The sequence below is a fragment of the Gossypium raimondii genome, chromosome 8 (genome assembly GCF_025698545.1).
Source record: "Gossypium raimondii isolate GPD5lz chromosome 8, ASM2569854v1, whole genome shotgun sequence".
NCBI lineage: Eukaryota > Viridiplantae > Streptophyta > Magnoliopsida > Malvales > Malvaceae > Gossypium > Gossypium raimondii.
Window position 1 is genome coordinate 1,350,139 of NC_068572.1, and position 20,617 is coordinate 1,370,755.

Consider the following 20,617-nt stretch of genomic DNA (forward strand, 5'->3'; position numbering starts at 1 on the left):
TCTTAATCCAAATCTATGAATCATGATGCCAATTATAAGCTCATGTAAAAATGGAAGTGATCCAATTGTACTAATATAAATTTATAATAATTTTGTGCATTTTTATAAAATTTTGTAGGGTGATATTTTAATAATTTGACAGTTGTATTTCATGTTTTATTCACGTAGATCATGTAAGTAGAATTTTGAAGAAATTAAAATATTTAACTATTTGTTTAGTGTGAAAAACTTTTGACACTTAAATTAGATATATATTAGAAAATGAAATATTATGGATCAAGTGATAAAGTTATCGGATTGGTTTGAATTTTTAAATGCATGAAAAATATAATTATATTAATAAATTCAATTGTTGAGTTATTAAAAATATTAATCGTATAAAATTTTATGTAAGTGCGTAAGTCCTCATATATATATAATGGATAATTATCAGGTGCATTGGCAAGAGTTAAGAAAACTCTAGAGTTAGGAAGTTACTAGAGTTGTCCATGAGTTGAGCTACTCGCTTAAGACTAAAGACTCGTTAAAAATATGAAAATGTTTGGACAAATGTATCTAATCAAAAAATCAAAAAAGGGGTTTCGACAAAAAATTAAATCTTTTTAAAATATGGATCAGGCTTGAATTTCAATATTTAATACTCAACTTGACCTGTTCTATACATTGTAATATATATTGTGTAAATTATATCACAAAACAGTAGGTAAAACATAAAAATATGTGTTAAGTGGTCTAAAAGTGAACTTTTACTAAAAGAAAGGGTATTTAAAATATTGAATTAAAAAATAATAATCTGAGCGAGTTTGGACAAAATTCTAGACCCATATTTCAGGTCAAACTAAGTTTAGACAATGATAAAGTGTATTAATATAATACATAAACCTAGCCAGGAATAAAGCTAGAATTTTTATAGTGAAAGGTCGAAATTGAACTGAAAACTTTTGGAGGGGCCAAAATATAAATTTTACTATTTATTAACTAAAATTTAAGGACTTAAAAAAGCTAATATACCAAATGAAGAGGATCAAAACGCTATTAATTCTCTTTTAATATCACCCCGAACTTCATATGTACCAGACTTGAATCTAACGTGACTCGATTTATAGGCACCTCCAACAATTATTTTTGAAATATAAGGCAATTATACTTAACAACATTTTAATTCCTCTTAATAGATTACAAAATAAATATGCATGCATTTAAACGTAATTCTAAATAATTTTAGTAGAAATTTATAGTAGTAAATATATGAAAAATTATCAATATTTGAATAATTTCGGTGAAAAATAATAGATATTTTTAATTTTCAAAGTAAGACGTTATTTCTTTCATTTAGATGAGCCTTTGAAGTCAGTAAAGCATTTATTTATTATTTATTTATTAATAATAAAATTTGAGGCACCCATTTTGTGAATAAAAGTAATAAAAATATTAAAAGGAATTTATCAACCAACAACGTAATTTTCATATTTACACCAATCGCCTAATTATTTTTGAAATCATATTGTGAGGTTGGACCGACTTAGATTCAATTGATATTTTAGTTATTATAGATTTGAATTTTAAATATACAAATAATTTCATAAGAAAATGAAAATAATATTATTTGATATCTAAATTTAGTTTTAATGTTGAATTTAGTATTTGAGAGATTTTTTTTCTCAATTTGGTACCTAAGTTTGGCTTAAATGTTTACTTTAGTATCTGGGTTTTCTCAAATTAATACCTGAGCTTTATTTTGTCCTAGTTAAGTACCTGAATTTGACTTTAATGTTCAATTTAGTATCTGAGCTTGTTTTTGTCCCAATTAAGTACCTATGTTTTTTACTAAAGCACACAGTAGCGTATCTAGGGGGCTGACAGGGGCCTCGACCTCCCTAAAATGGAAAATTATCCATTTAGGTCCTTTAAAAATTTTAAAATTTTAAATTAGTAAAGGTAAAATTACACTTTAACCCCCTAAAAATGATAAAAGTTTGATTTATTCCTTTAAAAATTATAAATATATAGACTATTAAAATTTAATTTCGGCCCCCCTAAAATAATTTTTTGCCTTCGCCAAAGAGCACACATGTCAAATATTTATTGAGCCAAGTAATGCTATTTGGTTGGGGTACCAAATTGAACATTGAAACTAAACGTAGATACCAATTCAAGACAAAAAGGCTCAAGTACCAAATCGGACATTGAAGCCAACCTAAAGTACCAGATGATATATTACCCCTTTTACAAAAGAACTGAAATGGTGTTGGCCAACCATAGACTAAAACCCGCCATTGTTTTTCTAAGCAACCATCTTTATTCTTTATTTGGGTTAATTTCACATGAACTCCCCATACCCCAAATTTAAATTTTTTTATTAAACCCTCAAAGTATTAGTATTATACTAATTAGATTTTTCGATCCGTCTACCCAATTTGGATGTTAGCTGAAAATTCAAAATTTGACGTGAATCATATTAAAATCATGTGGATCAAATTGTAAATACATGTATACGTACTATATATATTATATGAGGGAGTCCTTATATTAGGAGTCAACTTGTATTTTTCTCCCTCTACTCAAAATATGGACAAATTAATCTCTATACGTTAGTTCAAAGAGCAAATCGGTTATTCTATTAAAAATTTCTTCCAATTTTACTGTTTTAAATTGGTCATTATACATCAGCATAAAGTACACGTAGCACGTCACGTGTCACTTTCTGGTTATTCTATCAGCTACGTCAATTTTTAACAATACAAATGAATAAAAATTTTAACAGAAATGACCAATTTTAACAAAAATAAAAATAAAAATAAAATCAATTAAAAATCCCAACAAAGGCACAATTTTTTTTCTAAGCAACAATTTTTATTTTGTTTCCCACTAAAATATTTTTGATTTTCAATTTTCGAAGCTCAAATATATATAAAAAAAGAAAGAAAAAAAAAGGAAGGTGAATTTTCAGTTAAGAAGATAGTGACATGAACATACCAACCACATGGGTAATGTAATAATAACTATGGAAACTGAAAATTCAAGCAAAGCTAAGCCATAGTTGTTGCAGGCTAATGGGGTCCTTCCCTTTTTCCTTTGGGTTAAATTTAGCTCAGTCCTTATATTTTTCAAAATTTTAAAATTTAGTCCTCATCCAACTATAATCACTAAATTCATTAAGTTAAGTACTACTAATTTCAAAATCTGATGTGATAAAACATATTACCGTCCATGTAATGCCATTTCAACTTATTATTTCCACGTATTACTCACTAAAAATCCAAGTAATAGACAAATAATCTAATTGGAGAATACAGACTAAATTTACAATTGTACATAGGGAAGAGGAATTTTCGGTTTTAATTGAAAAAATTAACCCATTCGGTTTTTTCAATTTCGGTTTAGTCGGGTGAGGCAAATTAGTTGATTTTGACCTTGATTTAATTGCGTAATTCGGTTGGTTATTGATTTTTGAATATCAAAATCGAATCGACTGAAAAACTGAATTATTTTATATTATTTTTTAATTATTTAAACTAGACTTATAATTTATAATATATAATAGATATATAACCATATAACTCAACTCAATAATCTAAGGTTGGTTAACAGGAAAACTTGACTGAACCAATCAAATTAAAATTGGTTTGATTTGGTCAGTTTTCTCAAGTAAAGTCAATCGAATCGATCTTCTCATGTTAAAGTTGGTTAAGTCGGTTTGAAAATAAAACCGACCAAACCGATCGATTAAACTAATTTCTCTCCCTTAACTGTATCCATAGTACAACACTAGTAATTGAATTTAATCAAATGGATTTAACTCTTACTATTTAGATCACAAGTCAAATTTCAAAATTTGAAAAGTAGAGAGATTAAAATGGCTTATTTGAAAAGTACAAGGACTAAATCGATAACTTTCATAAAGTACAAGGGCTAATAGGAAAATTCATCCTATTTTTTCATCTCATCCTTTTTTTTTTCTTCTTTTGCCTCAAATCTTTCCCACCATTCACAATTTAAACTTCCAATCTTTCAATGTCCTTTGTTTAATTTTTCTTTTATCCCAACAATCCTTCTTCTCACATCTACATTTCTTCAAACACTTGTCGTGCGTACACGAATATGTCAAAATCTACATAAAACGAATAATCGAGTCCCCTATTTTTTTCCATAAATATGGTAGCATTTAATGCGTCATGTTTCTTTAATGGTTCCTGCCTCAACCTGTGATCATCATTCACCATTGCTCAAAATTTTTTTTGGTGTGACATTGTCTCCCCTGCAAACAGGTTTCGTTTCTGGTGTCAACTTTAAATTCTATTTAATGCTATAGTACTGAACATATATATACGTATGTATGTGTATGTATAAGCTACCAAACAATATTAAATGAAGAGCAAAGCTTTAAGGTAAATCAACCAGTGAAGATTGAAGTTCAGTGTTTTTATTTTTAGTGTTCTACAGGCTTTGAATGGTGTTTCTTTCATGGAGGAGAAAGATCAAGAAACAATGTCAAAAATGGATGATTACGAAGTGATTGAACAGATTGGGAGAGGTGCTTTTGGTGCTGCATTTCTTGTTCTTCATAAAGCTGAGAAAAAAAAGTAAGTTTTTTTTTTCTTCTTAATTTTCTGTTTTATTAGTATCTAAAATCGAGATCGGATATAAATCTGGACATGGATACGGAGATATAACCTTCCAGCTTAATTAAACATATCCGAATCGAAGTAACATGTTTTTCCTAGAAATCTTGGATCATGTTAAAAATATTGCAGTTTCGTAGTGTGATTATTGTGGTAAAAGTATTATGAAGGTGGTTGTAGTACTAGTCAGATTACATTTTGTCTCTTTTACTCAAAAAATGAGTAAATTAGTCCCTATACGTTAGATCAAAGAACAAATCAATCCTTTTTGTTAAAAATTGTATCCATTTCTATTATTTAAAATTGGGGTGGTTGACGAAATAACACGTGTACCTCATTTTGACGTACAAAAACCAGTTTTTAACAATAAAACTAGATGGAATTTTTAAGAGAATGATCAATTTGTTTTTTATCTAACATATAGGAATTAATTTGTCCATTTTCTTAGTGAAGGGGTAAAATGTAATTTAACTTTTAATACGAGAACTTTTATGGTAATTTTACTGATTATTGTAGATTTTGGTACATTATCTTTGATAATATATATGTGCAGGTATGTATTGAAGAAGATTCGTTTGGCTAAACAAACTGAGAAGTTCAAGCGTACAGCACTTCAAGAGGTTTACACTTATTTTTGGCACAAAATTATTTCTTTTGTCTCAATTCAGTACAAGTACACGAATCAAACATTTATTGAATTGTTTGGTCTGTGAAAATTAAACATCGAAACCAAATTTAGGTACCGAATTAAGACGAAAAACCTTTCAAATACCAAATTGAATATTGAAACAAGACTCAAGTACCAAATAGTATATTAACCCATCAAGAAAATATAAAAGCTAGTGGAAAGTGGAAACATATTTCCAAAGAAGATGTTTACTTAATGTTGTTTACTTATTTCTGTTTGCAGATGAATTTGATGGCAAAGCTTAACAATCCATATATTATAGAGCACAAAGATGGATGGGTGGAAAAGGTTTTGATTATACACATTTATTATTCTTGTTTTGGATGATTTGATCCCTTAATCAAACTTGTTTAATTCTTGAAATATAAAATATAAAATATAATTGGCATTAACTTTGGGTTTTTTTGGATTAAAATTCTTGTTCTTGTAGGAATCTTATGTTTGCATTGTGACAAATTATTGTGAGGGAGGAGACATGTAAGTTTGTTTATCATATAGTTGACATTAATCACAATTTCAATCTTTGAACAATCTGATAGCTGAATCATAAGGACATCCAATAGAATGTGTTATTGTCAATGTTGATTGAATTTTAACTTAGTTGACGTTATTGTTACTATAAAAATTTAGAAGATATGGGTTTAAATACACTTAAATGTGTAATATATTTGTGTAAATGTGTTCATAGGTCGGGTCAAGTTTAAGCATAGTATTAATATACTTTGTGCTTGCTTAAGCTCGACTTGATCCAAAATATGGACCTAAAATTTTGTCTGAGCTATCTATAATTAGAAAATGGGTTGAGCTAGATTCAGGCCTTAAATGTTAAAACTCATTTTTTAGGTCTAACATTTTTGTCTAAACCTTCGAATTTAGACAAATAACCTCACCCTTAAACAAGTCTATGTATATAGAAAAGCAGAGCAGAGATTTTAGTACACTATATTTAGGTATGCTAATATACAAAATTATTATTGCAGGGGTGAGATTATAAAGAAAAGTAGAGGAACATTCTTTCCAGAAAAGGTTCGCAGGGACCTCTCCATATTGTTGAGGGATTTATGACTTTTTCGGAAAAAGTTTATGAAGTGTTGTTTGTTTAGAGTTGATATTGATTTCAGTGAAAATTTTATCTTTCGATTTTGCTATGGTTAAAGAGATAGGAATGTCATGTGTACTGCACGTGGTTGGACTCGAACTAGTGTCTTATAAAACACTTATGAGCGAGAGCACTACTGATTGGGCTAGCTCCCAACAAACAACACTTCTTAAATTTCTTCCAAAGGAGTTGGGAATCCCTCAACACCCTTCTTACTGCTTTACTGCTCACCACTCACCATATACTCCTTCTTCTTCTTCTTCAGAAGCTTTGCAAATGGCTAACACAACTGTTAGTGGCAGTGGATTACCTTCATTCCAACCGTGTCCTTCACAGGGATCTCAAAGTATATATATCTCAAATTTAAGACACTGTTCTTTTTTGTTCTGTTTTCCATATCTTTGTCAACTAAATTTTTGTCTCTAAAAAACTCAGTGCTCCAACATTTTCCTTACAGAACACAATGACATTAGGTTAGGTAAGAAACTATTACAGTTCCTATAAAGCCTTTTCTTTTTTACTTAATGTTTCACTTCCATGCTCACTGATTTATATATTTAATTATATTATATAGGTGACTTTGGACTAGCAAAACTGCTAAACCAAGAAGATCTCACTTCAACTGTAATGCCTTCATTTTCTGGGAAACTTTTAAAATATTGCAGAATCTTATTTGATTGCCTGTTAATCAATTTTTTTCTGAAAATTTAGTTTAGTGTTGGAAGGCCGATTTTTTATAGAGAAGTCTACGAAGTGTTGTCTGTTCGGAGTTGGCGGACTCCTTAATAGGTCGGTATTGTCCTTGTATCGAGCTGGGATTGCCCCTCAACTCTAACAATAACCCGAGCTAGAGGCGGGGTTCACAGAGCAAGAACGCTTAGTTGGTGCATGGCCACCTACCAAGTTACCAAGGAGATATGAATATCCGTGCATGGTAGGGTTTGAACCAAGATTTTCAAAATCGGATTAGTGGTTGAATTAGTCAAATCGTCGGTTCGACCAGTCCATTTGGTTCGATTAAATAAATCATTATAAATTTCATAAAAATAAAAAAAAAGATTAAAAATCCAGTTCAACCGCCTATTTTTTGCTTGGTTCAACCGGTTCTTGAGTCAACCGATTCAATGCCCTTCTTTGAATCGGTATTCCGACTAGTCTAGTCTGATTCAAACAACCTTAGTTTGAACCCTAGTTTGAATCCTTGCCCCTTAAATGGCAACTATAGACATATATATACCCTATCTGACGAGACGTTCCTGCTTTGTAATCCCGACTCTAGTTCAAACTCTCATCAGAGTTAGTAGATCCTGGCTAATTGAGAGATTTGTCAACTCTGAACAGTCGTGGACTTCTACGAAAGGATTGACTTCCCTAATGTATCAAAGTTTGAGGATCAGATAATAGCTGATATAGGCACCAATGTTACTTCTATTCTTAAACAGGTTGTAGGCACTCCAAACTACATGTGTCCGGAGCTTCTTGCAGATATCCCATATGGCTATAAATCAGACATATGGTCCCTAGGTAATATACATAAACCTGAAATAGTGTTACTTGTATGTGATTGTCAGATATCAGTATATTCAATTTAAAAAAAAATTATTGTTTTATAAAAGTAAAAGTATTATGGAGTATTTATACTAAGAGTTAGATTACATTTCATTTTCTCTATTCAAAAAATGGACAAATTAGTCTTTGTACATTAAATAAAAAAAATTGATCATTTTTGTTAAAAATTTCATCCGTTTGTACAATTAGAAATTGGCATGACTAACGGAATAATTAGATAGTATCATGTGGTATGCCACGTGTACCTCATACTGATGTATAGAAACTAATTTTTAATAGTAAAAACGGATGGAATTTTTAACAGAAGAGCCAATTTGCTTTTATCTAACGTATATAAACTAATTTGTTTATTTTTTGAGTAGACGAAACAAAATGTAATCCTACTTTTAATCCAAAAGCCTCCATGTTACTTTTATCTCTTATATCCCAATGTCTATATTAAACACGATCAGAGATGAATTTAAGAGGTAGACAATGACCTTGACCTCCCATTAAGAAAATTATTTTTAAATTCTTTTGAAAATTATAAAATTATAAATTAATATAATAATAAAATTTTCTTTTAATCTCTCTAAAAATTTATGGTTTACTTTACGCCCTTAAAACCTTTTTCTGCCTTAGTCCCTGAACACGATTACTTCATGAAAAATGTGTAGTTGGAGCAACATAACATGTATTTTGTTATATTTAGGACCATGAACCTAGTGGTTGACATCATTGGAATTCCAATACATTCTTACAGGTTGCTGCATGTTTGAAATAGCTGCACGTCAACCTGCATTCAGAGCACCTGTAAGCATTGATTTGGTAAAAGTATCATGGAAGCTTTTGTATTAAAAGTTAGATTATATTTTATCATTTCTATTAAAAAATAAGCAGATTAATTCTTGTATATTAGATCAAAAAGTAAATTGGTCTTTTTGTTAAAAATTTCTTGCATTTTTACTGTTAAAAACTGATATTTTTATATCAAAATGAATGTGTATCTATTTGATTATTCAGTCAGCGACACCAATTTTTAATCGTAAAGATGAATTGAATTTTTAACATAAAGGACTATGTTGCTTTTTATCTAATGTATAGGGATTAATTTATCTATTTTTGAGTAAATATGACAAAATATAATCTAACTTCTATTATAGAAACCTCACGATACTTTTAGGCATTGGTTTGGTTTTAATCTTTACTTAGAAAATTTTCATTGTCCTTCATACAAGAGCATGAAACTGAAGTTCCATTTGTCATAATTATTTCAATTTGCAAACAGGACATGGCTGGATTAGTCAATAAAATAAACAGATCCTCCATTTCTCCACTTCCAACAATGTATTCATCTGCACTGTAAGTAAAGCTTATTACCAGTTTGTGTATAAATTTGATTCATTTTCCAACTTTATAAGTTACTAAATAATGCAATGAAATCTCCCCCATTTGCAGTAAGCAACTGATCAGAACGATGTTACGAAAAAACCCGGAACACCGACCGACTGTAAGTTCAACTAATCCGATGATATACTTATGTCCTATCTCAGTAAAACTATCATAAAGGCCACTGCCAAATTAGTCCTTGTGCATTTTTCTATTAAAAACTGGCGTGATTGATAGAATAACTAGACAGTAATACGTGGTTTGCCACGTTTACACCATGCTAACATACATGAATTGGTTTTTAACAGTAGAAATGGATAAAATTTTTAACATTAGAACTAGTTTGCTCTTTGATCTAACATACAACAACTAATTTGTGCAATATTTTAGTACAGGGGTAAAATATAATCTGACTTCTAGTACAAGTGCCTCTATGATAGTTTTACTGTCCATTGTCACGTCTTGAAACTTACTGCATTTTAATTGTTCCTTCAGGCTGCTGAGCTTTTAAGGCATCCACATTTACAACCATATCTTACTCAATGCCAGAATCTATCACCGGTTTTTCTCCCCGTAAAATCCGAAGCAAGCGTCAAAGGGAAGCTGAAAGGAAGCCCTTCGCCCCACAAATACAACACAATGGATCCCCAAAGTGAAAGACCAATCCCATCAAATGAGTCTGGCACCTCGAGAATAATCTTGGAGTGCACGTCAAGCAATCTTCATAAACAAGAATTCACCTCCGAACCATCTCAACCGGGTAAGCACGACGACAGAAGCCAATGCAATGGAGATTTAAAGCTAATACATGCACCAGAAACACCACAAAAGGCGACGATGGAGACTAAACGGAGACTCCAACCCGAAAACCGAGTCAAAACAACAGAAAACACGCAAGAAAGATCGATAATGAACACGTTAACGATGCTCCACGATTACGAGAAAAAGATCAAACAAGATCCTCAGAGCTTAGAAAGAGCTGAAGCATTGGAATCATTGTTGGAGATTTGTGCTAGTTTACTTAAACAGCAAAGACTTGAGGAACTTGCAGGGGTTTTAAGACCATTTGGTGAAGAAGCTGTTTCATCAAGAGAAACAGCAATTTGGTTAACAAAGAGTTTGATGAATGCTAAAAGCAAAATCCCAATAGATCATAGGAAATGAATTGTGAGTTTTTAACAAAAAAAATCCAGCAATAGGTAACTCAATGATGGTTTTTTTTTGTGTGTGGTTTTTTTTTTTAATTTTGCTATTAGTTTTTGTAGTTCGTGAAAGTTGTGGATTTAATTCCTATAATTTAATTAATTTTAATCCATGCACTTTTCGAAATGGCCAATTTTAATCATTGTACTTTTCAAAATTTGAAAATTTAGTCCTAAACCAAGGTTGTTTGAACTACACTAGACCGACTATTTGGATTGGAAATTGGTCAGGTATCAGTTTAAAGAAAGGCATTGAATTGATTGATATGGGAATCGATATTGACCGGTTGAACCAAACAAAAAACCGATTGAACTGAGCGGTTTGAACCAGATTTTTATATTTTTATTTTTTAAAGATTTATTTAATCAAACCGGACGGACAGGAGGTTTACTTTAAAAACTTTGTCTTGAACCAAACCGTAGTAGTTAAATTCGTCTCTTTAAATTCAATTACTAATCATATACTATGCGTATAGTTGTAAATTTAGTTCTCATTCTCTAGTTGAATCATTCCAAGTCCCTTTTTTTCCGAATTTTGAAATTCCAGTCTTAGTACAAATGGTAATCATTAATTTATTAACCGAAATTTTAGTGAGTAATTATGAAAATAACAAGTTGGCATTGCATTACACATATGATAACATATTTGTCACATCAAATTTTGAAAATAAAAGAACTTAACTCAAGTTATCGTTTGATAAGGACTGAAATTTCAAATTTTGAAAAGTATAAGGACTAAAATAACTAAATTAAAATGCGGGATTGAGTCCTAAACTTTTGCAAAATACAAGGACTAATAACAAAATTTAACCTTTTTGTGTGTTAAATTCTGTTATTAGTCCTTGTATTATTCGTAACTTGTGTATTTAGTCATTGTATTTTAACTTGGTCATTTTATTCAAATGTATTGTAACTATTGAATTCATTATGTCCTGCTATTTCTAAAAAGTTAAGTGCTGTAAGTTCTTGTATTTGTACAGAGTTTGAGATTTGGTCATTGTACTTGAAAGTTAAAAATTCAATCCTATTACCTTTTCAATTTAGAAATTCTAATCCAATCATCGTCGTTGGCCGTTTCTGCTAAAATTTATCAATTTAACATATTTATTTTCTCTTAATCATAAGTCACGTCATCCGAGGGCAGCCAATCAAAATTTCAAGTTAACAAATTCTGATAGAAAATGTTTATAATTTTAATGACCAAAGTAAGATTTCTAAATAAAAATGTAGGACTTAATTTTTAACCTTTTAATGGTATGGACTAAATCTCAAACTTTATCAAAATACAGGGGACTAACAGCATATTGTAACCTTCTAGAAACCCATTGACCAATTGTCTTGTTTAAGAATTACTTTTTTTCAAAGCATATGGCAAATGCCATTTTCCTTTTAACCTTAGAATAAGGTCTTGGCGAATAGTCTTTAAGATACAATAAAATATATTCTGGGGTAATCAAAAGTCGTGAAATTTGAATTCCGTGAATAGAAAATTACGGGTTTAAAACCGTCATAAGTCCTTATATTATTTTCAAATTTAGAATTTAATCCCTGTATTTTTATTTCTAGGAATTCAATCCTTTACTTTTCAAAATTCAAGTTAATTACAAATTTAATGACTAATTTCTAATAGTAATAATTGGACCTGAATTTAAAAATCTGAAAAATAGCGAGACTAAATTCTTAAAAATAAAAGTATAATGATTAAATTCCAGATTTAAGAAAAGTATATGGACTGATGGCATATTTTAACCAAAATTCCGAGTATGTCACATACAAAATTTTCAGGTTAATTTTATTGGATGTTCTCAAACTATAGCTCAAACTTTAAATTAACCCTAAAATTTTAAAATATTTTAATTGAGTCTTTAAAGTCCGTCATCAAATTGGTATTAAATATGTTAGCTCAAATCAAATCTCTTGTGGGTATTAAAATTTACCTAAACCTGTCTATATTTATAAATGATTAATTTAAGTATATTTTAGCTTCGTCCATATTATTTTTATTTTTTATAATAAAATTTTATTTTATTTTTATTTATTAAAATTTTATATTCATGCAACTTATTTTTTAATGTTTTCATGATTGCATTTATATATTATTATAGATTTAATATTTATGTGTTATAAATTATATGATACATAATATAATATAATATAATATAATATAATATAATATAATATAATATAATATAATATAATATAATATAATATAATATAATATAATATAATATAATATAATGTAATATAAACTTAGAGAACAAGTTAAGTCGAGTCAAATTTGGGCCTTGAGCCTAAGCCTGAGCCCTGCTCATATTTTAAATGAGTCTATTTATTTATTTTTTGTTTAAGCTTACTTTTGGACCTAATATATTTTTCTAAATTCTTCCAATTTTTAGTCGGATCTTCAGGCTTGGATGGGCAGCCCGACCCTTGAACAGATCTACTCACATAAAAGTCATGTTAATTTACGAACTAAAAATAATCAAATTGGAGAATACGAACTAAATCACAAACTTACGAGACAAATATCAAAATTTGACTTAATAGATTTAAGCTACCGTTTTAGTTTAGGACTAAAAATTTTAAATTTCGAAAAATATAAGACTAAATTGAAGGTTGTTTAAACTGGACTGAACTAGCCGGTTGGACCAAAAATCGGCTAAGGTACCAATTCAAAGGAGGACATAGAACCAATTGACTTAATAATTGGTACAGATCGGTTGAACTAAAATTTTGATATATATTTTTTACTTTTATGAAATATTTAATGCTTTATCTAATTGAATTAGATGAACCTATTAGACTAGTTGAACCGGTGAACCATTGACCTAATTGGTTTGACCATTGATCGGGTTCCGGAAAACGTGGTAAAATTGACCAAATTTAAAGTATAAAACACTAAATTCACACCTTATACATAATACAGGGACTAATAGCATAATTTAACCAAATCCAACAGTCAATGCTGAATATTTTATCTATCATATTTTGTTCATCCCCTTTTTATAGAGCATTTTATATATGTCCAAATTTATGGGTAATCTACTTGCAATATTCAATTAATTGCAGAAAAAAAAAAAGAACAATTGGTTGAAGCATGGAATAGACTGTAGAGCAAGAAAATGATGGTTTAAGGTTTTAAAAGAAAAGAAAAAGAACAGCATGAAACCATAGCTCCCCTATTTCTTCAACCTCTCTATTAATTCATCTCTTTCTTTTTCTTCAATTATTCCTTCCTTTTTGTTGTCTTTATTTAATCCTTTTTGGGGTTGTCATTATCAGTCCAAAATCCAAAGCCCCACCCTGAAATTATCAAATTCCCACTCCCAATTTGCTTATAGTTTTTTTTTTAAAGGAAATAAAAGAGATATAGAAAAAAAAAAAGGAAGCAAAAGTTTCCATGGATTCTCAGGTTTTGGTGGCGCTTGCTCTCTCTCTCGTCGGTGGATTGAGTACTTCTCTAGGTGAGCTCACCAGTATTTTTTTTAAAATTTTATTTTCCCAATTTTAATAAGCTATTTTTTTTATCAGTAAAGCCTTAATTGTTTCATTGTTATGATATATGTGGTTCTGGGTACTTTGTACTTTGTGGTTTTTTAATGAATTTGTATGTAAATTTCTTCCATGTGCGACAAAAACTGTTCATATTTTTGTTTTGAAATCTATTCAACACGATGGAAGTTTTATTAGTGTTTTGGTGTGTTGGATTTTATCTATACAAATGTGATGGCTTTGTGTTGAAGTTCCAGTACTGTGAAAATCGTAGTATGAAATTACAAATGTTGGCAATTGGTGAAAACATTTTAGTTGTAAACTTGGTTATTCGTGGGTGTATTGTTTAACAAGAAAGTTTCATCCTAAGAGCAGAGAATTCCCAATTTTCTATTAGTAATTTATAAAGTTCTAAAGTTCAGGCTTCGGTTTGAGTGTCTGATATGGGTATGTTTAATTTTTTAAAGAGTTTTTCATGTATTTGGAGGATTCTAGGAGGGTCATGTACAGAAAAAAAATGAAGAGTCGAAGTAACATTGCTTTTATTTGTTATATTTTCATAGAGAATTTCAAACATCGCATTTACTAGTCTCGGTGTTCTACAATGACAAAGAATGTTAGAGAGACCGTAAACCCTTGCTGTCTTGTGTTAAACGGAGGAAGGAGATAGATCACTGATTGTGGATATATCTGAGATTAACCTCTAGGCTTTGTAGTTAGCTTTCAAGCAAGATTTAAAGAGCTCAATATCTTGTAGAAAATGAGTTGGCATGTTGTGCTCGAACTATGGGAATGATTTTTTTTGCTTCAAGTAGTAATGCAGAAAGCACATCCTTGCATCTCTGTTAGTCCTATTGTCATCCCCGGTTTCATAATGGCTTCGACTTTGTTGTCGAAGGAAGTGCTAAGTTTTTTTTTCTGTTTGGTGTACTTGGTCTCGAATTTGTTTAGTTAACAACGTTATGGTGTACTGAAAATTTTTTTTGATAAGTTTAATACTTAAGCATAAAACAGTATGTTATTATCTCTAAGTGTATAATATCATTGTTTCTGTTGATTCCTTTTCTTCATTACTTTTTTTTTTTTTTAACATAATGCCTAGAACTACCTCTAGCCCCTCCCCAACCCTCATATAGGAGGATAATGTGCTTCAATGCACTTGAATCCATGTCCTCCTGGCAACAATGCCGATGCCAGTCGAGCTAAAGACTCAACCGGCATTTTTATTCATCACTTATTTGGTGCTTTTTTTCATACAATTAATGATATGCGACTAGTTCTGGAACAGTTTGCTGTTTGTTCTAACAGCTCGTCCTCGTTTTTGGAACAGGTGCTCTTTTTGTAATTCTTAATCAAGCTCCCAATTTGAAAATGCTTGGGCTTTTACAGGTAATGCTACAAGATCTGGTTCCAAAGAAGAAGGATGAAACCCTTCATCCAAATATTAGTTACTTGGTGATATTTTTCTAATAGGAGTTTTCAATGCTAATAATTAAATATTGAATAGATTTTGCATTTTCAATAACTTTTAATTGAATATATTCTAATTAAGTGATTTCGAAAGGCTATAATCAAACACGTTGAGAAAATATTAATTATTAAAAATTTTAAATGCATAAAACACACCATCTTTTTTATTAAAGAATTATGCATTAAAAGGATTGTAGCCTTGAACATTTGTTGGTGGGAATTTTGTTTGCTTAGCTGCTTGGTTTTTTTCGAAGTTCTTAGTAAAAAGTTGTCCACCTTATATTTCTTTAATTCGAGAATGCTACGCCTATGTTACTCGGACTCGGGTGTGAGTGTCGGATATGAGTATGTATCTGACACTGGGTATGGTAAGTTTTTCCATGCATTTAAAGGATCTTCAAAAGTCATATCCCCATATCTGTGTGTCGGAAAGGAATGTCAGACACAGGTGCTTCATGAAAAATAGTGCTACACAACATTTTGAAGAAATATAGATGGATTGTATGCAAATATCTTGTCTAATACCATGTTGTCACCTTAATGCAGGGTTTTGCTGCAGGTCTAATGTTGAGCATTTCATTCCTTGATTTAGCTCATAACGCTATGAACTCAATTGGGTTCTTGAAAGGCAACCTCTGGGTTAGCTATATCTTATCACTCCCATTCTAATTGCCATGCATGACCTTTATCTAGTTCAGGGTCCTTTTATGTTCTCGATATCTAATATTTCTTTCTACAACAATGCAGTTTTTTTCTGGTGTTATCTTCTTTGCTGTGGTTGCCAATTTTATACCTGAGCCTACCCTATCTCACAGTTCTGAGGTGAAAGGCAAAAAGGTTTGGACTATTTTTGTGTTGTACATCTTTATTTAAACCAAAAGGTTAACATATGCCATAGGTCTTTATACTCTTTCTAAATTTGAAATTTAGTCCATGTAGTTTTATTTTCAGGAAATTGGTCCCTCTACTTTCCAGATTTTAAAATTCAGGTCCAATTGTTAATATTTTTTTTGTGAAATTTGTTGGTGTGACATTTTGAAATAATAATAAAAAAACTCACTTGGTTGGAATGTAATTAAAAAATGACGTTGTAGTGAACCTGAATTTAATAAAATAATCTTAACTGTATCAACATTGGACTTGAATTTTGAAATTTGAAAAGTAGAGGGACTAAATTCTTAGAAATAAAAGGACAGGGACTAAATTCCAAATCTAAGAAGAGTACAGGGACTTATAGCATATTTTAACCCCATTAGTATCAAAAGGTTCATTGACTGTTTGCTAATGATTTGAGAACAGAACAAGGGTGATGAAGGGGGCAAGGATATGATGAAAAAGCATCGACGCCAGGTTTTTTTCAGTGGAATTATTACAGCAATAGGTAAAGTTGTCTTGTAGTGGAATTTGGTTCAAAATTTTGGATATTTGACATTTCATTTACAAATATTTGGGATATCTGGTTTGAAATTTTGGCAAATCTTCGTATTTTTAGTATTGGTTTTGCTCTGCAAAAAGAGAAAAAAAAAAGTGTGAATATTTCATTATTTTCTTTCTCCATTATGTATATTTATTTTCTCCTTTATATGATATTAGGACAATATTTATTAATCTCGGGGTGGGAGATTCGACATCTTAGTTCCCTTTGAACCCTTTTTGGTCTCCCCTATTGCCTTTTTCCTAACCATGGGACGTGCTCATACCGGTTTGAGTGACTGAATATTTTTCCTTTTATAAATGGCAGGCATAAGCTTGCATAATTTTCCTGAGGGGATGGCAGTTTTCCTTGGATCCATGAAGGTAGGTAGTCCCAACCTACTTTATTCAAATACTCTTAGCTGGTTAATTTTGCAGCTTTTGAACTCCAGAAGCGGTTTTCTTGAATGATAAGTTACCTTTTCATGGTTGGCAATGGTGGTTGATTCGGAAATCTAGATACTGTTTTTCTTAAATGTTATCAGCTTAAATTATCATTGTTATTCAGTGATTTTTCCATGATTCTAGATTATTGATGTGCCAAGTATTTTGATTGAACTATTCTGAAGCCTATAAAACCTCGGAAATTACACCAGGAGAAGGTTCTCTGTTAATAAGAAATACTCCTCCTGTGCCAATAAAAATATCACAGTTGACATTTTTAAGATCTAACTTTTTAAACTGACTTCAATTATTTTAAGTATTTTAATTAATTAAATTTTATAAAAAAAATATTTGAAAACTACTTCATTGAAAATTTCTATGATATTTTTTTTTTCAATTTTTTATCCATAATAAATTTTAAAAATAAGAAGTCAGTTGAAAATTTTTTACTACTTGAAGTCCAAATGTGACATTTCGTAGGACGTAGAGAGTACTAAATTTAGGTTCCTGATTGATCTCAAAGGACCCTTTTTACATAGAACCTCTTTGTTGAGGTTGGGGGGTTGATTCCGATGCCAATTATAACTCCTACTCCCCGCTCCCAAAACAAAAGTCGAATGCTACCATGCCAAGTGATATACGATGGTGAGCAATTTATTAGTTCATGGCTGTAATTTCCATATACAAGTCTGCAGAATATTGGGAATATTAAAGTCGGAATATACTCATCAGAAAAAAAAAACATCTCAGTATTAAACTTGCTTTGCTATTGTTTCGCTTTGAAGGAATATCTTCTCGATGCTAGCAACTCATAGGTTGAAATGGTTCATTCTTGTTAGCTAGGAGAGGCTACTAATTTCTAGTTGAGATCCCACAATGTTTTTCTATGTATGCTAATGAGTCTCTTTTTCTTGCCTAATGTTTCTCTTATAGGGCCTTCGTGTCGGTCTTAATTTGGCTTTGGCCATTGCTTTGCACAACATCCCCGAGGTACATATTCTTTAATCCAGTAAGCGGACCTTGAAAGCGACCACTTAAGTGGTCGGTTCCTGGTTTAACTAGTTCAAAATAATCAAAATAAATTACGTTTTCTTATATGTATATTGAATTTAGTGATTATGATAGCGGTGTGCATTTGGTTGATTATTTTACAACTGCTTTATCAATTACCACGGCGAGGTGTATATCCCATACCTTGTAAAAAGAAAGAATTAGAATCCAGTTTCAATGAACAAGAACTGGTCTAATCCATGATACATGTGTATGTATGCATGCATCCTGAACTATTTTGTTAATTGATCAAAAATCGGTCATGCTTACAAAATGCAATATTCTAATATCTTATAATATAATTAATGCATACATACATATATATATATAATAGAGTGCAAGTTTTTTTTTCCCTTAACTTCTTTATGTTCATTTTATAGGGTGTTGCTGTTGCACTGCCTGTTTATTTTGCTACACAGAGGTGAGAGTTTATTGAGACACCGGTCTTGAAATTCGGGGTTCAAAGTTGACAATCAAATGGTTAGGAAGTAGGGATTTCCAAACTTGTAGGTGGTAGGTCTGAATTTATTTGGCACAGTGTGTGAGGATTAATACTTAATGATGGGACAATAATCGTGGAATAATGGCTTGCTCATCTATTACTAGCTGATTTTCATCTATTCTAGTCATGATAGTTGGATTAATTTGCCTGTTATGGTGCAGGTGTTAGCATAAATGAACTCGAACTTATTTGTATGACGAAACCGTTAACTGTTTGGTTTTGTATTATTTGTCAGCAAGTGGCAGGCATTCAAGTTGGCAACTCTTTCTGGTTTTGCGGAGCCGCTCGGCGTTGTAATTGTTGGTAAGCGAATAGTAAAATTTAAACATAAAAATTTCTTTTGAAGAAGTTAAATGTTCATATTCTAACAGAAATGTAAACATAGGTTATGAGCTATAAGCTGTGATATCATGAAAGTACTGTACATCCTCTTTCTTCTTTTGTGAATCGGGAATGGTTTTTCTTTTTGTTGAATATAGTTTGCATTTAGGTTGAATTTATAGCCTATTTTCTATCAAGATTTCGGATTATCTTTGTTGATTTATCTTTGTTCTTGCACTGCAGCTTATCTGTTCCCGAGCAGCTTAAGTCCCGAAATTCTTGAGGGCTTGTTAGGATCAGGTTTGTCGTACCATCAATCATTCGTATTGGATTTTGGTTCCGGAAAAAAAGAATCTAGTTTACTGTGCTCTCTGATATTATCATCTAGTAAAAATCTCTTAACTCTAAATTTATGTTTAAAATTTTCAGTTGGTGGGGTGATGGCCTTCCTGACATTACATGAAATGCTGCCATTGGCATTTGACTATGCCGGGCAGAAGCAAGCTGTCAAGGCTGTGTTCTTCGGGATGGCTTTCATGTCTGCAAGGTAACAAGCTTCTAATATTCGGTTCTTAGCTCGTATATACACATGCACTTTGATTATCGTTTTCGTATCGAAAGATTAATCATGCACAAACAATGTTCCAAACTCGATGAGGAACAGAAATATTAATCCAAGGCACATCATGATAACACAAAATAACATGGGAAAAAACAGCATTTAGCAGAATTATTGGTAAAAATACCATTTAAGCCCTTGTATTAGGAGTCGGATTGCATTTTGTCCTCTCTACTCAAAAAATGGTAAAATTAGTTACATTAGCATGAGTACGCGTGGCACGCCACGTATAATTGTCTAGCTATTTCGTCAACTACTTCAGCTTTTAACAGTAGAAATGACAATTTTTAACAAGAATGACTAGTTTGCTCTTTGATCTAACATACAAAAGACTAGTCCATTTTTTGAATAAAGGGGAGCAAAATGCAATCTAACGTCAGGTCTCCATGATACTTGCATTATATATGTTCGTTTTCTTACGAACTTTGACGTATCTCGTTTTGGTTTTGTCTGCAGCCTATACTTTCTCGAACTAAGCTTACCGAAGGACATGAGCTTGTAACCTCTTTCCATATGAACAAAAAAATGTTGTAAATTCCTGAACCAAGATGTTTTATTTTAGTTGATTTCTCTGATAATTTTAGCCAAACTATGAGATATCTTAAAAGCAAAAAGGATGAACGGCCCCAGTTTGCAATGTACATAACTTGTTTCCTTGTAACAACATGAACATTGAAAAGGGGAAAAAAAGAGGGGGTTTCAAATAAATTTATGGATAATTTCCTTACAAACCTCATTTTTATTTCTTTAACAAAGTG

At 31.0% G+C, this 20,617-nt stretch overlaps 2 protein-coding genes across 4 annotated transcripts; both read left to right on the plus strand.

The window, feature by feature from the left end:
- Positions 1 to 4,012: 4,012 nt before the first annotated feature.
- On the plus strand, positions 4,013 to 10,675 carry LOC105790111 (serine/threonine-protein kinase Nek6). 3 transcript variants are annotated; one of them, XM_052634116.1, is made up of 14 exons: positions 4,013 to 4,268; positions 4,434 to 4,583; positions 5,176 to 5,242; positions 5,533 to 5,598; positions 5,741 to 5,787; positions 6,291 to 6,336; positions 6,675 to 6,755; positions 6,845 to 6,887; positions 6,984 to 7,033; positions 7,852 to 7,933; positions 8,721 to 8,785; positions 9,246 to 9,319; positions 9,416 to 9,467; positions 9,842 to 10,675. In XM_052634116.1, the coding sequence occupies exons 2-14, from the start codon at positions 4,465 to 4,467 to the stop codon at positions 10,508 to 10,510; spliced, it is 1,461 nt and encodes a 486-aa protein (XP_052490076.1). In that variant the 5' UTR covers positions 4,013 to 4,268; positions 4,434 to 4,464; the 3' UTR covers positions 10,511 to 10,675. The 3 variants fall into 3 exon arrangements, with proteins under 3 accessions (XP_052490076.1, XP_052490077.1, XP_012472983.1); XM_052634117.1 differs by having other exon boundaries at positions 4,444 to 4,583; XM_012617529.2 differs by having other exon boundaries at positions 4,014 to 4,268; positions 8,721 to 8,770.
- A 2,920-nt stretch (positions 10,676 to 13,595) lies between these two features.
- On the plus strand, positions 13,596 to 20,590 carry LOC105790112 (zinc transporter ZTP29). The gene is made up of 12 exons (XM_012617533.2): positions 13,596 to 14,012; positions 15,371 to 15,429; positions 16,057 to 16,149; positions 16,258 to 16,347; positions 16,810 to 16,891; positions 17,252 to 17,307; positions 18,301 to 18,357; positions 18,798 to 18,838; positions 19,155 to 19,222; positions 19,484 to 19,540; positions 19,670 to 19,787; positions 20,316 to 20,590. Exons 1-12 carry the CDS (start codon positions 13,949 to 13,951, stop codon positions 20,359 to 20,361), a joined length of 831 nt encoding a protein of 276 aa, XP_012472987.1. The 5' UTR covers positions 13,596 to 13,948; the 3' UTR covers positions 20,362 to 20,590.
- The last annotated feature ends 27 nt before the right edge of the window (positions 20,591 to 20,617 follow it).

What these genes read in the sequence shown, in the direction of transcription:
- LOC105790111 (XM_052634116.1), top strand. Translation starts at nt 4,465, where the DNA reads ATGGAGGAGAAAGATCAAGAAACAATGTCAAAAATGGATGATTACGAA. An exon ending in TCCTTCACAGGGATCTCAAA is followed by an intron (nt 6,756 to 6,844) that starts GTATATATATCT and finishes TAAAAAACTCAG; the next exon opens with TGCTCCAACATTTTCCTTAC. An exon ending in ATCAGACATATGGTCCCTAG is followed by an intron (nt 7,934 to 8,720) that starts GTAATATACATA and finishes ACATTCTTACAG; the next exon opens with GTTGCTGCATGTTTGAAATA.
- LOC105790112 (XM_012617533.2), top strand. Translation starts at nt 13,949, where the DNA reads ATGGATTCTCAGGTTTTGGTGGCGCTTGCTCTCTCTCTCGTCGGTGGA. An exon ending in TGGAATTATTACAGCAATAG is followed by an intron (nt 16,892 to 17,251) that starts GTAAAGTTGTCT and finishes TATAAATGGCAG; the next exon opens with GCATAAGCTTGCATAATTTT. An exon ending in CTTTGCACAACATCCCCGAG is followed by an intron (nt 18,358 to 18,797) that starts GTACATATTCTT and finishes TTCATTTTATAG; the next exon opens with GGTGTTGCTGTTGCACTGCC.